The following is a 14370-nucleotide window of genomic DNA, read 5'->3' on the forward strand; positions in this document are numbered from 1 at the left end:
ATTTCATTCACCAAAAGTTACTGAATTATCTTTTAGGCGCCAGGCATTTCTAGTTACTGATTTTAGTAATTTGCATCCTCTTTTTTTTTTTGGTCAGTCTAGCTAAAGGTTGGTTGATTTTTTAAAGATTTTATTTATTTATTTCTCCCCCTCTCCTCATTGTTTGTGCTTGCTGTCAGTTCTCTGTGTCTTTTTGTTGTATGCTCTCTGTGTCTGCTTGTCTTCTTTTAGGAGGCACAGGGAACCAAACTGGGGCCTCCCATACAGGGGGGAGGCTCCCAATTGCTTGAGCCACATAGCTCCCTGCTTGTTGTGCCCCTCTCCTTGTGTCTCCCCATCGAGTCATCTTGTTGCATCAGCTCATGGCTCCAACCCATTGCAACACCTTCTGTGTCTTCTGAACCTTCTCCAACAGGAATGTATCCCTCTCTGCTTCCCATCTGACTGCTTCCAGCACCTTTTCCTCCTTCCAGACCATCATGACCCCCACCAGGTGGTCCTTATCCAGTCCTAAGTATGCCAGGCCCTGGTCCCACTTGGCCATATACTACATCAAATATGCCCATTCCAGAGCTTCCTAGACCATACAATGTATCCACAGATCCAGCTTCATCTGGTCCTTTAAGTCCATGGAATCCAGTCTTCCAGACTGTAGGCACCAGAAGTGGGAGGGCAGTATCCTACCCCTAATCTGCCATAATCATCTCCGGGGCCATGTCTCAGTCTTCCTCCTCCCCAAGCACCAGAGACAGCACCACCTATACCACAAGGACATTGACCCACCTGGAGTTTGGGGACTACTGGCATCATATTCTGCCCTTTCAATCTCATATCCCACACCAGGCCCATATTCCACCCCCAACAATGCTTTTCAGGTGCCTTCAGGACCTTCTTGGGTTTCATCAATGCCTGGTGGACCCATTAAGTTAATGGATGGAGAGATGACATTTTGCTGTTTGAAGTAAATATGTACGCACATGAATACATTAAAAATTATTCATTTCAATATTCTTAGAAAATATTCATGAAAGAACAATTATTGCAAATCTCAGAGAAGATTTCTGTGTCTTGTACTTGGATATGTATTTAGAACAATCAGACAAAAACATAAATCATTCAAACATAATTTTCATTTGGTTTTCCTGGAAAGCTAAAGTGATTAAGTATATTGAATGGCTCTTTGATTTTGTTTAAAACACATTTCAATTTGTTTAAAGTATGAAACTACACACTTAAAATCTAAGTAATGTGGATTATTAGAATCTTCTACTTTATTGGAAAATTATTTCAAATATTTTTCTATAACCACTTTTTCTCTAAATAAACACACTTTGACAACAAATTTGCCATAATTTAAACAAGTAATGCCTCTAAACATTTTGGGCTGCTCTATCTATGGTATAAATAAACCTAGTCCTCTTGAGGTTTTATTTTGGATATACATTTTTTAATTGTCAGTAATTATTATCAGATGTTGAGTTCATTAACCAGCCAGTATTCATTTTTATCCTTGATCTTTGATTAGCAAACATTTCTCTTCATTTTGTGTTTTACCCAACCTGCTTTATTTTTAGCCAAATGGGTCATATAGCTCTAAAGTCTGCCATTTATGGAAACAAACATTTCTTTTTAATCCAGGCCAACATGTATGTAAATTATGTCCTAACAGAACTGGTAACTTCTTTTTATTACTTAGAATGGATTATGACATGCCCATATTGCTTGGGGAAGAGCTCAAATTCTCTCCTTTGTTTGAACCTCAAACTAGAGGTAACCCTGGGAATTCCTTCATATCAACAAGTAATTTGCATTCCTTGACAAAACCTAAAACAGCTCTGCTGCTCAGAACATTCCCTGTAGTCCCACTCCCTTAATTCCTCCCTGATATGGAAACTAGCATACTCTAAGGGTCTATCATAGACATATATTACACTTACAAATAGAGAACCTTATGTCATGCAGAAGTGACTGTTCTCTTTGTGTAAGTACAAATCAAAATATGTATCTGTCTTTCAGAGTTGGCTATGATATGTCATATGTATTCTGAATAGTTTCCTGGATTGGCTTGTAAAGCTTATGGCTAACAGTTCAGTTCAATATTTGTTGACAAGTAAACAGTTGAAATGAGTGCCATCCCTGAAAAAAAGTCCTCTAAAATATGAAAATAATAAATTTTAGACCTCTGAAATTGAGTTTAAAGCAGTGTGGCTATGTTGCTTAATTATTTATTGTTTTTAATTGCCTAAACAACCCTCATAGCTTTTCAGCAAAAAAATAAATAAGATTCTTGGATTTAGAATAAATGAGTTAGACAGAAGAACTGACCTTGTTATTTGTCAAATAACATTCTGAAATTTTAAAAGTATCCACTGGATTTCTAAAATGTATTATGGATTTCTTGGCCCAATATTAGATTTATGCTGAATTGTACTGCTTTTATTTAGAAATAAGATATTTAGTAGTTTATTCTCCTAAAAAAACTTAAGTGAAAGCAGACCTGAGTAGCCAAAAAACATCTTAAAAAGGAAAATGAAGTTAGAGGACATACACTTCACAATTTTAAAAATTACAAAGCTACAGTAGTCAAAACTGCATGGTACTGGCACAAGGATAGACCAAAAAAATCAATGGAACTGAAATGAAAGTTCAGAAATAAACCTTTACACATCTATGTTCAATTTTCTTTTGATAAGTGTGTCTGTTCCTCTCACAATTGGGAAAGATAATTTTTTCAACAAATGGTCCTGGGAGAACTGGATATTCATATGCAAAAGAATGAAAGTGGAACCCTAGCTCACACCATATACAAAAATTAAGTAAAAAATGGGTCAAAGACCTAAATATAAGAACCAACTATATAACTCCCAGAAGAAAACATAGGGAAGGATCTTTTGTTAGGCAATTTTCTTAGACGTTACATCAAAAGTGTGAGCAACAAAAGGAAAAATAGATAAATGGGAATATATCAAAATTTAAAAATTTTGTGCATCAGAGAACTTAATAATCAAAAATAAAACAACCTATAAAAATATTTGGAAACCACATGCATGATAAGGGTTTACTATCCAGAATATAAACGAAATAAAAAGAAATCCTACAATTCAACAATAAAAAGACAATCCAATTTAAAAGTGGTCAAAAAAACTTGAATAGACATTTCTACAATGAAGATAAACAAATGGCCAATAAGCACATGAAAAGACCTTTGGCATCATTAGCCATTAGAGAAATGTAAATCAAAACCACAATGAGATACTAAGTCATACTCACTGGAGTGGCTACCATTATAAAAAATAGAAAATAACAAGTGTTGAAGAAATAGGAACATACATTCATTATTGGCCAGAATGTAAAATTGTGCAGTCACTGTGGAAAAGTTTGGCAGTTAGAAATTTAAATAAATCTGAGCCTCCTCTTGACATAAAGGTGCAATGGACACAACCAATCCAGTGTCCACATAGAAGAGGTGGCATTGGATTGGGAAAAGTGGACATAATGGACAAAGGGTATGGGGAAAGGCAGGAAGAGATGAGAGGTGGAGGCGTCTTCGGGACATGGAGCTGCCCTGGATGGTGCTTCAGAGGTAATCACCTGACATTGTAAATCCCCACAGTGCCTACATGATGGAATAGAGGAGAGTATGGGCCATGATGTGAACCAATGTATATGAGGTGCAGAGGTGCCCAAAGATGTACTTACCAAATCCAATGGATGTGTCATGATGATGGGAACGAGTGTTGTTGGGGGGGGGGGGGGGAGAGGGGGGGGGGGTGGGGTTGAATGGGACCTCACATATATATTTTTAATGTAATATTATTACAAAGTCAATAAAAAATTAAAAAATTTAAAAAAAAAAAAAAAATTACCATATGACTCAGCAATCCCACTTCTAAGTATATACCCCAAAAAACTGAAAGCATAAACTTGAACAACTATTTGCACATTGATATTCATAGTGGTATTAGTCACAATTGCCAAAAGATGGATGCAACCCAGATATCCATCAACAGATGAAAAAACAGAAATGTGGTATATACATACAATGGACTATTATTCATCTTAAAAAAGAATGAATTTCTGATTCATGTTACAACATTGATAAACCTTGAAGACATCATGTTGAGTAACATAAGCCAGGCAGAAAAGGACAAATATTGTATGATCTCACTTATAAAATAATTAGAAACAACAAATTCATAGAGCCAGAAAATAAAACATAGGTTACCAAGAGCCTGGGTGGGGCTATGAAATGAGGAGTTAATTAAAAATTTGAATGAAGTTAAAAGAGAAATTTTAGGGTACATATATACTACTAGAATAAAAATTTTTAGAACATATAATGAACCTTAATATAAAGTATGGACTATAGTTAATAGTTTAACTATAATAATAATAGTTTCATTAAATATAACAAAAATACCACATTAATGCAAAGCATTAATAATAGGGAAACATGCATGTGTGAGGAAGAGTATATGGGAAATCTGTATATCCTGCATAATTTTTCTATAAACCTACTTCTCTAATTTAAAAAAAGGAATATGATTTTCAACCTATAATTCTATGTCCAGTCAACATATGCATATAGTGTACTGAGGATAAATTCTTTTGAGACCTTAGAGGTCTCAAAAAATTTACTTCCAAAGTATGCATCTTTTTATAGGAAGCCACAGGAGGGGTTTCACTACCAAAAAGGGGGAGTACATGAAGAGAGACGACAACTTGAGATCCAAGAAACATAGGTTTCTACACAGGAGGGAGGCAAAGGAAACATCCCAGATGACAGTGAAGGGAAACCAAAGGCCAAATTAATAGAAACATAATTATTTAGAATGGAGGAAGGGAAGTTTGTGAAAGGATCATGTAAGAGAGCTAAATCTTTGTTTTCCATAATAGAAAATCAAAAGCTAATACATAAAGTGGAGATATTTAAAAATGGTAATTAAAATACACACACACAAAAATTTCAAAAGAAAATGCCTGGAGCATTGGAAGAAATTGCCATTAGGGAGCAGGAATTGCTAGTAGGGGGATGGATCAGAGATGTTTAAACTTTTGTTTTGTCATTACATTATTTGGCTTTTTAAACTATATATATGTATAGAATAAAATAAAAATCTGCATAAAAAATATTTACAAAAAAAAAGTTCTGATCATAAAGAAAAATGTTTAAAAAGGAAGAGTTAAAAAGGGAAAAATGAACAAGGCCAAGCAGGTACTGCTTTAGGTAGAGATGCAAGTCAGTATTTTTTAAGTGTATAAAATTATTACTTTAAGTCAGAAACAAAAGTCACAAGATTATCTTGACAAATACCAATAGAGTAAATTGTTTGGTTATTCTATTGGCTACGAGAGCTACATATTAAAATAGTGCATTGTGATCGGCGATGTATCTGTGGGGTTTTTTGCCCATGTATTTTGAAACTATATTATTAGGTATACACAAATTTTGAGTTGTTATAGCTTCCTGGAGAATTGATTCTTGTATTTTTATGAAATGTCCTTTATTTTGAGAAAAGCTTTTGGCCTTAAAATCTACTTTATTTAATATGAAAATAGCTATACAAAGTATCTGATTAAATAATCTATCTTTTTCTAAACTTTTACTATAAACATTTTTGGATCATTGTATTTTAGTTGTCTCTTGTAAGCAGTATATATTATGGCTTTGTTATTGTTGATGTTTTAATCTCACCTAGAAAAAATGCAAATTTTTGCCTTTTATTTGGAAAATGTAGTATATTCACATTTAATGCCATTACTGATATATTTGAATTTAAATGTACTATATTCCATCAGTTTTCAATTTATCCTGCCTATTTTATGTTTCTCTTTCTCTCCTTTCTTACTTTCTTTTGAATTTACTATCTTTAATTACTCTATTTTGCTGCTTCATTACTTTAGAGGTAACATTCTTTTACTACACTTTTAGTGACTATCCTAGAATAACCATATCCATTCTTGACTCTCAACAGGGAAATTCAACATCCAGTAATGATTTTTCAAAAAGACTTATTCTATTATTATAACACATTTTTTACTTTATGTGGTAAAGAATATCTATTTCAAATCATGAATGAACCTATATTTGTACATGAATATTAGATGAATTACCATTAAAATCAGGTAGAAAAAAAGAATGTCCAAGGTGACCAAAAATATTTTACATTTTCTTCAGAGGTTTATGAACTAGAATAAGAAAATAATAATGAAAATATATTGTTTATAGATGATATACCGCTTCACTTAAAAATTATCTAAGAAAATCAATCAAAAATCAATTTGCTCTAAAGATAATCAAATTAACTACTTAGCTAAAAATAAATAGGTAATAAATAAATAAGTCATCCACTTTAGCCCCATGTAAACAGGCTCCAAAATATAATGACTAGAACCAGCAGATGGCAATGGAGTAAGGAGCTCCTAGAGTTCGCTCCTGCTACAGGGCAGTTAGCAAACACCCAGAGCTCTCTGGAGCTAGCTGAAGCACCTGTTTCAAACTTCAGGAGGCCAGAATAGCATCCCGCAACATCCTTGAAGGAATGGAAGGAGGAGACTGCCCATCTGCAGAGAAGAATCGTGAGTAGAGTACTCCACACCACAGAGGCTGGGGCCCATCCTCCAAAGCTTCCTCAGGAGCTGTTCTGTGGCTGAAATTGAAAGCTCCACTTCCCAAAAACGGGGGAGGAAGAGACAGTTGGGCACCAAGTTCAGCTACTAAGGAGTAAATTCAGCAAGCTAAAGTATAATCCTGAGAACAGCTAAAGGTTGAGCCTGTCCAAGCCAGAAGGAGGCCAGGAGCTGCCACCTTAACTCCGTGCCTGGAACGAGGGGGAGTGGGGCAGACTGAGAATCCCAGTGCTGGTGGGGACAAGCTTCCTTCCATCCAAATCAGATACCAGCTCTAGCCTATGCCTCAGTGCCACCTCTGGCAGGGAGGAAGCTGTGGGGACCTGCACCAGCTTCTCCAGGAAATTATCGGGCAAGCTGCGGAAACTGGTGATCATCCTACTCTGGCAGCAAGAGCTGCCCAGGAGCTATTTTGTGGCTGCAATTGGGAGCTCCATTTCTCAAAACAGGGGAGGAGGAGACAGTTGGCTGTCGATTTCAGCTACTGATTGGTGGATTCGGCTGGCTAGAGTATAACCCTAAGAACAGCTAAAGTTTGAACTTGTCCAGGTCAGAAAGAGGTTGGGAGCTGCCATTTTGACTCCACCCCCAGCCTAAGGGGAAGCCAGGCTGACCAAAAATCACAGTAACAGTAGTAACTGGTTTCTTTCATTCAGATCAGCTGGCAGCCTCAGCTAAAGCGTCATCCCCACTTCTGGCAGGGAAGAGGCTGGCAGGCCCTGGACCAGCCTATCCAGGTAACTACAGGTACCTTTGGCTGCCACAGACTGAATAATTGGAAGTCTACCAGGGCAACCACAGTCATCTTGGACCTGCACTGCATGGACTGCTGCCCACACCTGCAGCTCCATCCCCACCCCAGGCAGGGGAGAAAGGGACTTGAAGCCTCATCAGTCTCTCTGGGTAATTAGAGTGTAGGCCTGTGTGATTAGATTATTCCACATAGCTGTGTCTCTGTCCCTACCCCTGGGAAAGGAGAAAATTGGCAAAAGCTTCATCAGTCCCTGGGGTAATGAGGGCAGCTTGAGCCTCCACATCTCATAGCACTGACTACATCCTTGGTTTCTACTGCACAACCAGCAAGGGAGAAATGGCAGGAAGCAGTAAACTAAAGAAAAAAACTACATCCAGCATAAATACTCTAGTAAACCACGTGCCAAGGGTCCAAAAAAAATTACAATCCACAACAAGAACCAGGAAGCTATGGCCCAGTTAAAGGAACAAGATAAGCCTCCAGATGACATAAAGGAGTTGAGATAACTAATCATAGATGTTCAAACAAATCTCCTTAATAAATTCAATGAGATAGCTAAAGAGATTAAGGATATTAAGAAGACTTTGGATGAGCAAAGAGAAGAATTTGAAAGCATACATAGAAAAATAGCAGATCTTATGGGAATGAAAGGCCCAATAAATAAAATGAAAAACACATTGGAATCATATAATAGCAGATTTAAAGAGGCAGAAGAAAGGACTGGTGAGCTTGAAGAAATAGCCTCTGAAAGTGAACATACAAAAAAAAAGATGAAGAATGGAAAAAATTGAACAAGGTCTCAGGGAACTAGATGACAGCAAAAGGTGTGCAAATATACATGTCATGGGTGTCTCAGAAGGAGAAGAGAAGGGAAAAGGAGCAGAAGGAATATTGGAAGAAATAATGATAGAAAATTTCCCAACCCTATTGAAGGACATAGATATCCATGTCCAAGAAGCACAACATACTCCCATCTGAAAAAATCCGAAAAGAGCAACTCTGAGACACATACTCATCAGAATGTCAAATGCCAAAGACAAAGACAGAATTCTGAGAAGAGCAAGAAAAAAGTAATGCATAACATGTAAGGAATACCCAATAAGATTAAATGCTGATTTCTCACCAGAAACCATGAATTCAAGAAGACACTGGTATGATATATTTAAGATACTACAAGAGAAAAACTTCTAACCAATAATCTTATATCCAGCAAGATTGTCTTTCAAAAAGGAGGGTAAGTTTAGAATATTCACAGACAAACAAAAACTGAGAGACCAGATTTTCAGGAAATTCTTAAGGGTATGCTAGAGCCTGAAAAGAAAAGGAGAGGGAGGCCTAGAAGAGAGTTTAGAAATGAAGATTATATCAATAAAAATAACTAAAAGTATTAAATGAGTGGTAAAAATAAAATATGACAGATGAAACTAAAAAAGTCAGGAATAAACTTAACCAATGATATAAAGCACTTATATTCAGAAAACTGCAACTCAATGTTAAAAAGAAATAAAAAAAGGGCTAAATAACTAGAAGAACATTCCACGCTCATGGATTGGAAGACTAAATATCATTAAGATGTCAATTCTACTCAAATTTATATACAGATTCAATGCAATCCCAACAAAAAGTCCACTGGCATTTTTTTAAGAAAAAATTGAAAACATGATTATCAAATTTATTTGGAAGAGTTAAGTGGTCCTGAATATCCAGAAACATCTTAAAAAGGAAAAGTAAACTCTCCTCTCTAGACTTTAAATTGCATTACCTAGCTATAGTGGTAAAAACAGTATGGCACTGGCATACAGACAGACACATAGACCAATAGTACCAAACTGATGGTTCAGAAACATACCCTCACATATGTGGTCAAATGGTTTTTGACTAGCCTGTCAAACTCACACAGCTCAGGCAGAACAGTCCATTCAATAAATGGTGCTGAAAGAACTGGATATCCATAGCCAAAAGAAGGAAAGAGGACCCCTATTAAAAATTAACTCAAAATGGATCAAAAACCTAAAAATAAAAGCAATAACCATAAAATTTCTAGAAGAAATTGAAGGAAAATATCTTCAAGACATGGTGGTAGGTGGTGGATTCTTAAAAGAGATAAGAGGAATACTGAGATTGGACTACTGATGTTTAATGTATGTAGCAGTTTTAATTAGCTTTACTGTAAAAGTGTGGAAATGTATAGAGTGGATGGTAACACATAGTACCAGCTAGTTTATAAAAGGGGATGTGGCTGAAAATGGTAGTCTAGAGATGTAAGTGACAATGAACAGACTGCTAGAGAATATTCTAGGAACAGAATAGCAAAGTAAACCAAGAGGTGGATGAGAACTGTAGTTGATGGTGTAGATGCAAGAGTGTCTTTTGTTAGTTAGAGCAAGTATACATCATTATTGTAGTGTGGTGGGAATATGGAGAAGTATGAGAAAAATACAACTGGAGTGACCTATAGACTGTGGTTAGTAGTAATAATATAATATTCTTACATCCATGCCAAAGATGTACTGTGTTGATAATGGAACAGTATGGAAAATGTGTGCCAAATGTACACTATGGACGTGATAACAATAAGATGATATATTATTTGTAACAAATGTTCCACCACAGTGTGGCGTGTTGATAGAAGGATGTTGTTTGGGAATTCTGCACATGTGCAAGATTGTTTTGTAAGTTTACAACTTCTGTCATTAAAAAAATATATTTAAAAAATAATAATAGGGTGGTTTGGGGGAAAATACACCAAATATAAGATAATGACTATGATTAGTAGTAAGACTTTGACAATATTCTTTCATAATTTGCAACAAACATCTCACAACAAGGCAATATGTTGGTGGGAGGCTGATGCATGGGACCCCTTGAGGATGTTATGCATGTTTGCTTTATAAGTTCACAACTTTTACTATACATTTACTGTTTATGTATGTTCATATATAAATGATATAAAGATAATAATGGAGGGGGGCTGTGGGAAAATACTTTGGATAGTAGTAATATTTTGACGATGCTCTTTAATCATTAGTTAAAAAGGTTTAACAATAATGTAAGGTATTAGTGGTAGGGTGAAGTGAGAGAGTCCTGTATAATGTTATATGTTTGTTTTGTGAGTTTACAACTATTATTGTATACTTATTGTTTATGTATGTTTAGGTATGAGTGATATACATCAATAAATTAAAAATATATAAATATATATATATATATATAATGACCAAATGAACAATTCAGGCTATATATACCCACACACATATAATTAGTTAGTTAATAAAAATATATAATTGTAAACCTAAGAAATGTGCCAATTTAGGATGAATAAAACTTTGCTAAAAATGGTGGTATGTATGTACATAGATGGAAGGACTCAACATTTTCACAGTATGTCAATTTCTCCCAAATATTAATTTATAAATTTGCAACAATTACAATTGAAAATCACAGAGGGCTTTTCAGAGAAGTTTGATAATGATCCTAAATTTCATCTAGAATAATAAATGGATATAAAGTATCAAAAAAACTTGATGAATAAAAAGGACAATTTCAAATTGCCATTATTAAAACATATTACAAAGCTAAGAATTAAAACAACATGAAAATGCCATAAAAAGGGACAGACAGATAACTAGAACTGAATTAAATATGCAGAAATACTTAAAACTCTATGTAAGTATTTGGCTGATTTCAAGATGGGGAAATCATTTCTAACTCCAAAGTTAAAATCCATATAGGAAAAGTGTGATAGATTGAATCTATCATAAAAATTAAACATCTGCATTCTGCAAAGATGAAAGTAAAACAAAAACAAGCCAACAACAATAAGTAACATTAAATTAATTAAAAAGAAGATAAACTAGGGAAACAGTGTTGTAAAACCTGACACATATAAAACCTGACATAATTAAACCTGAGAATTTGTTACCTTTTGGGTACATTTTACCCATCGGATTAGCCATACTGGTCTTTTCTATTTATATTTAATTTATATTTGCTCAAACATTAAACAGTCATTTGTACTTCTATGAATTGCCTACTTAAGTGCCCATTTTTTAATTAGAATTTTCACCTCTTTCTTTTTGATTATAATGGTTTTTATGTATTGACAACTTTAACCCTATATATGGCAGGTTTTACAACACTGTTTCCATATTTACTTCTTTTTAATTAAAAGGTACCCAAAAGGTAATGAATACCCAGAAGGTGGAGGGAAATGGAAACCTTCATTCTTTATCATAAGAATATAGAGAAAGACAAACTTTCTGAAAGGAAATTTGGAGAAATGGTTTTATAAGTGTGTGACACTTGCTTCACAATTCTACCTCTAGATATTTTCTTCTAAGGAAATGATCTGAGAAATGTACAGAGATCACCTTATATAATAGTGAAAAACTGGAATATTTAGGATAAATTAATGTACAACAGAGCAGGGAACTGGTTAAGCTAATTAAAGTACAGTTAGATGCTGGAATATACAAAAATCATATTACATAATAATTTTATTATTGGGAAAATCACCATATTATAAAATTCAAGACTATAAATTACTGTGTGAAGCATCATACCAATTTAGTAAAAATAAAAGGCATCAGTGTTTATGTGTGTGTGCCTGTGTGTGTACGTATGTGTCTGTAAATACATAAATGAAAATGTTAACAATTTTTTTTCTGTTTGTAGAAAGATGGATAAATTTTGCTTTTATCTTTGAGCAATTTTACAATTTACAAGTTTTCTAAACTAAACATTTATTACTTTTGTGATTTAAAGCAACAACAAAAACAATGGTAAATGTAATTAGAAAAAAGAAGTTAACTATTAGGTTCGGCTCTAACCATGTGAAGTACTTGACTAGTATTGTTATTAATTTCCTTGTTACTTGGAAATGCTCATACAGCAGTCCCATTTCTCTCTACTTATTAAATCATACTCCTGTTCTGCACTATGTACTGGAATCAACGTTTCTTACATAAACACTAATTTCCAATAAAAGAATTAGCTTACTATCAAATATTACATAGTATAAACTACAGATTTATCAAAAATGATTCTAATTAGTCAGAGATAAAAAGCATTAAAATATGTTATTTTTAAATAATTTCTTACTTTAAAAGTTGTAGGTAACTCTTCATCTTCTGTAGGATCTATGTCAAACCAATGATCATTTGTATCTTCTATTTCTTGTAAGCTTTTATGAAATTCTAGCAGTCCCCCATTATATCTGCAAGGCATTTTAAAACAAGGTTCAGTTGAAGTGGACTCTGGATCTGGATAATTCACCAATAAGACAACAAATAACCAATTTTTTGTGGAAATCTGAATAATAATAACCTCTGGCATGCTACAGAAATACAAATACCAGGACTCTCACCTGTGGTACACTGGGATGAAATACAAGTAGAAGAAGAAATAATATATTATGTAGGTAGCTCAAGCTTGAATAGTATAGGGTCATAGTAATTAAAGAAATTATGGTATTGGTTGGCTTTTGTTAACTGTCTTAGAAGTCTTGAAGAAAGAAAATAACAGGCATATTAAAACTTAAAGAAACCCTCTTCTCTTGGACTCATTAAGATAGTCTGTGCTGAAAATCAGGTCCAGATTTAGTAAGGTAGAATAACTTCAAGACACTGAAAGCTGAATGCAGTCTCAGGACACACAATTGTCAACTCAGGACACACAGGTCTCTATGGTAGCAGCATTTTAAGAGCCCTCACCTTGTCTAGCCATAAGAACATACTATGCTGAAAATCAGGCTCAAAATTTAATCATAAGAGTAGAACAACTGCAAAAGAGACCGAATGTATGGCTCTGATGTCAGGGCCTTGACAGGGAAGGAATAGATCCTGAGATTTGGAATGGGAAAATTTAGGTACATGTACTTGGAAACACTGAATCCCTAAATCTTCCTGAAACTTTTGGCTGGCAAAGACCTCTCCCTTGCTAGAGAGCAGCCTCTCTTTACTTATGGATCATGTGAAAATATCATCTCAGAAGATGATGCCCTTCCTTCTCAAGATCTTCCTCTAATTCTACTCACTACCTTCAGACCAACCAATCCAGGCTCAGGTATAAGCAGAATCCAAGAGGAAAAACAAAGTTCCTGCTCAGGAAGAAAAAGCTTATTCATAATAAGTGCATAATAGCATGTACTGCCTGGAATATGTGTGGCAGTGCAACGTAAGATTGCTGCATCAGTGGACAAATAAAAGGTTAGAAAAAGAAGTGTTTATTGATATGGGACAACTCTTCCATAATTCAGGATATACTTTCCTAGCAAGAAAACCCAGTGCTAGTCCTAACATACTGTTGAGATGGCTTCTTGAAGCTTAGACACATGATGGCCTACAGTAAGTGAGGTGGAAATGCTGCAAATTTCTTGGCAGAGTTTTAAAGAAGGTTCAAGGGGATGGAAATGTTAGAACTGATTTATTTTGTAAAACCATAGAATCCAGCACCAAATTATATTCTCTGAAAAGGCCCACAAGACACTTCACTCAATACAATAAGGAACGCTGAGTGAGAAGGGCACCCGTGTCTTTGAAAAGTCAGTGAAGTTGTCTTCTATAGGCCAGATTAAAAATAAAAGATGCTATCATACAACTGGGCTTTCTAGTGTCAATGATCTGGAAAAGCATTCTTTCCAATACCTATCAGTAAAGAGAATAATTTCATATTGGAGGGAAGGTCAACAACACTCATTCATGTCTTTTTCTTATCTTAGGGACATGTTAATTCTCCTATTCTGTCACAATATAGACCAAACAGATTTTGATCATCTTGAAGTTCTGCAAAACATTCCACTGTTCCACTGTATTGATGATATCATGCTAATATAACCTTGTGAACAGGAAATGGGAAGTCCTTTGGATAGCCTAATAAAAACAGGCATTCCAGGAAGAATAAATCCTATAAAGGATCAAGGACCCATGACATAGGTGATGTTTTTAGGAATTCAATGGTTGGGCCAAGCAAAAATCCTTCATAAGAAA

General features: G+C 34.8%; 1 protein-coding gene across 23 annotated transcripts in view; it reads right to left on the reverse strand.

The window, feature by feature from the left end:
- DZIP3 (DAZ interacting zinc finger protein 3) overlaps window positions 1-14370 on the reverse strand; it is a 145619-nt gene that overhangs the window by 88989 nt on the left and 42260 nt on the right. For all 23 annotated transcript variants that reach the window (XM_058295892.1, XM_012524194.3, XM_058295883.1 and 20 more), the window contains one exon: window positions 12485-12599. In XM_058295892.1, the coding sequence (XP_058151875.1) occupies window positions 12485-12599 (115 nt within the window). The remainder of the gene's footprint in view (window positions 1-12484; window positions 12600-14370) is intronic.

This window comes from Dasypus novemcinctus, chromosome 4, assembly GCF_030445035.2.
Source record: "Dasypus novemcinctus isolate mDasNov1 chromosome 4, mDasNov1.1.hap2, whole genome shotgun sequence".
Taxonomy (NCBI): domain Eukaryota; kingdom Metazoa; phylum Chordata; class Mammalia; order Cingulata; family Dasypodidae; genus Dasypus; species Dasypus novemcinctus.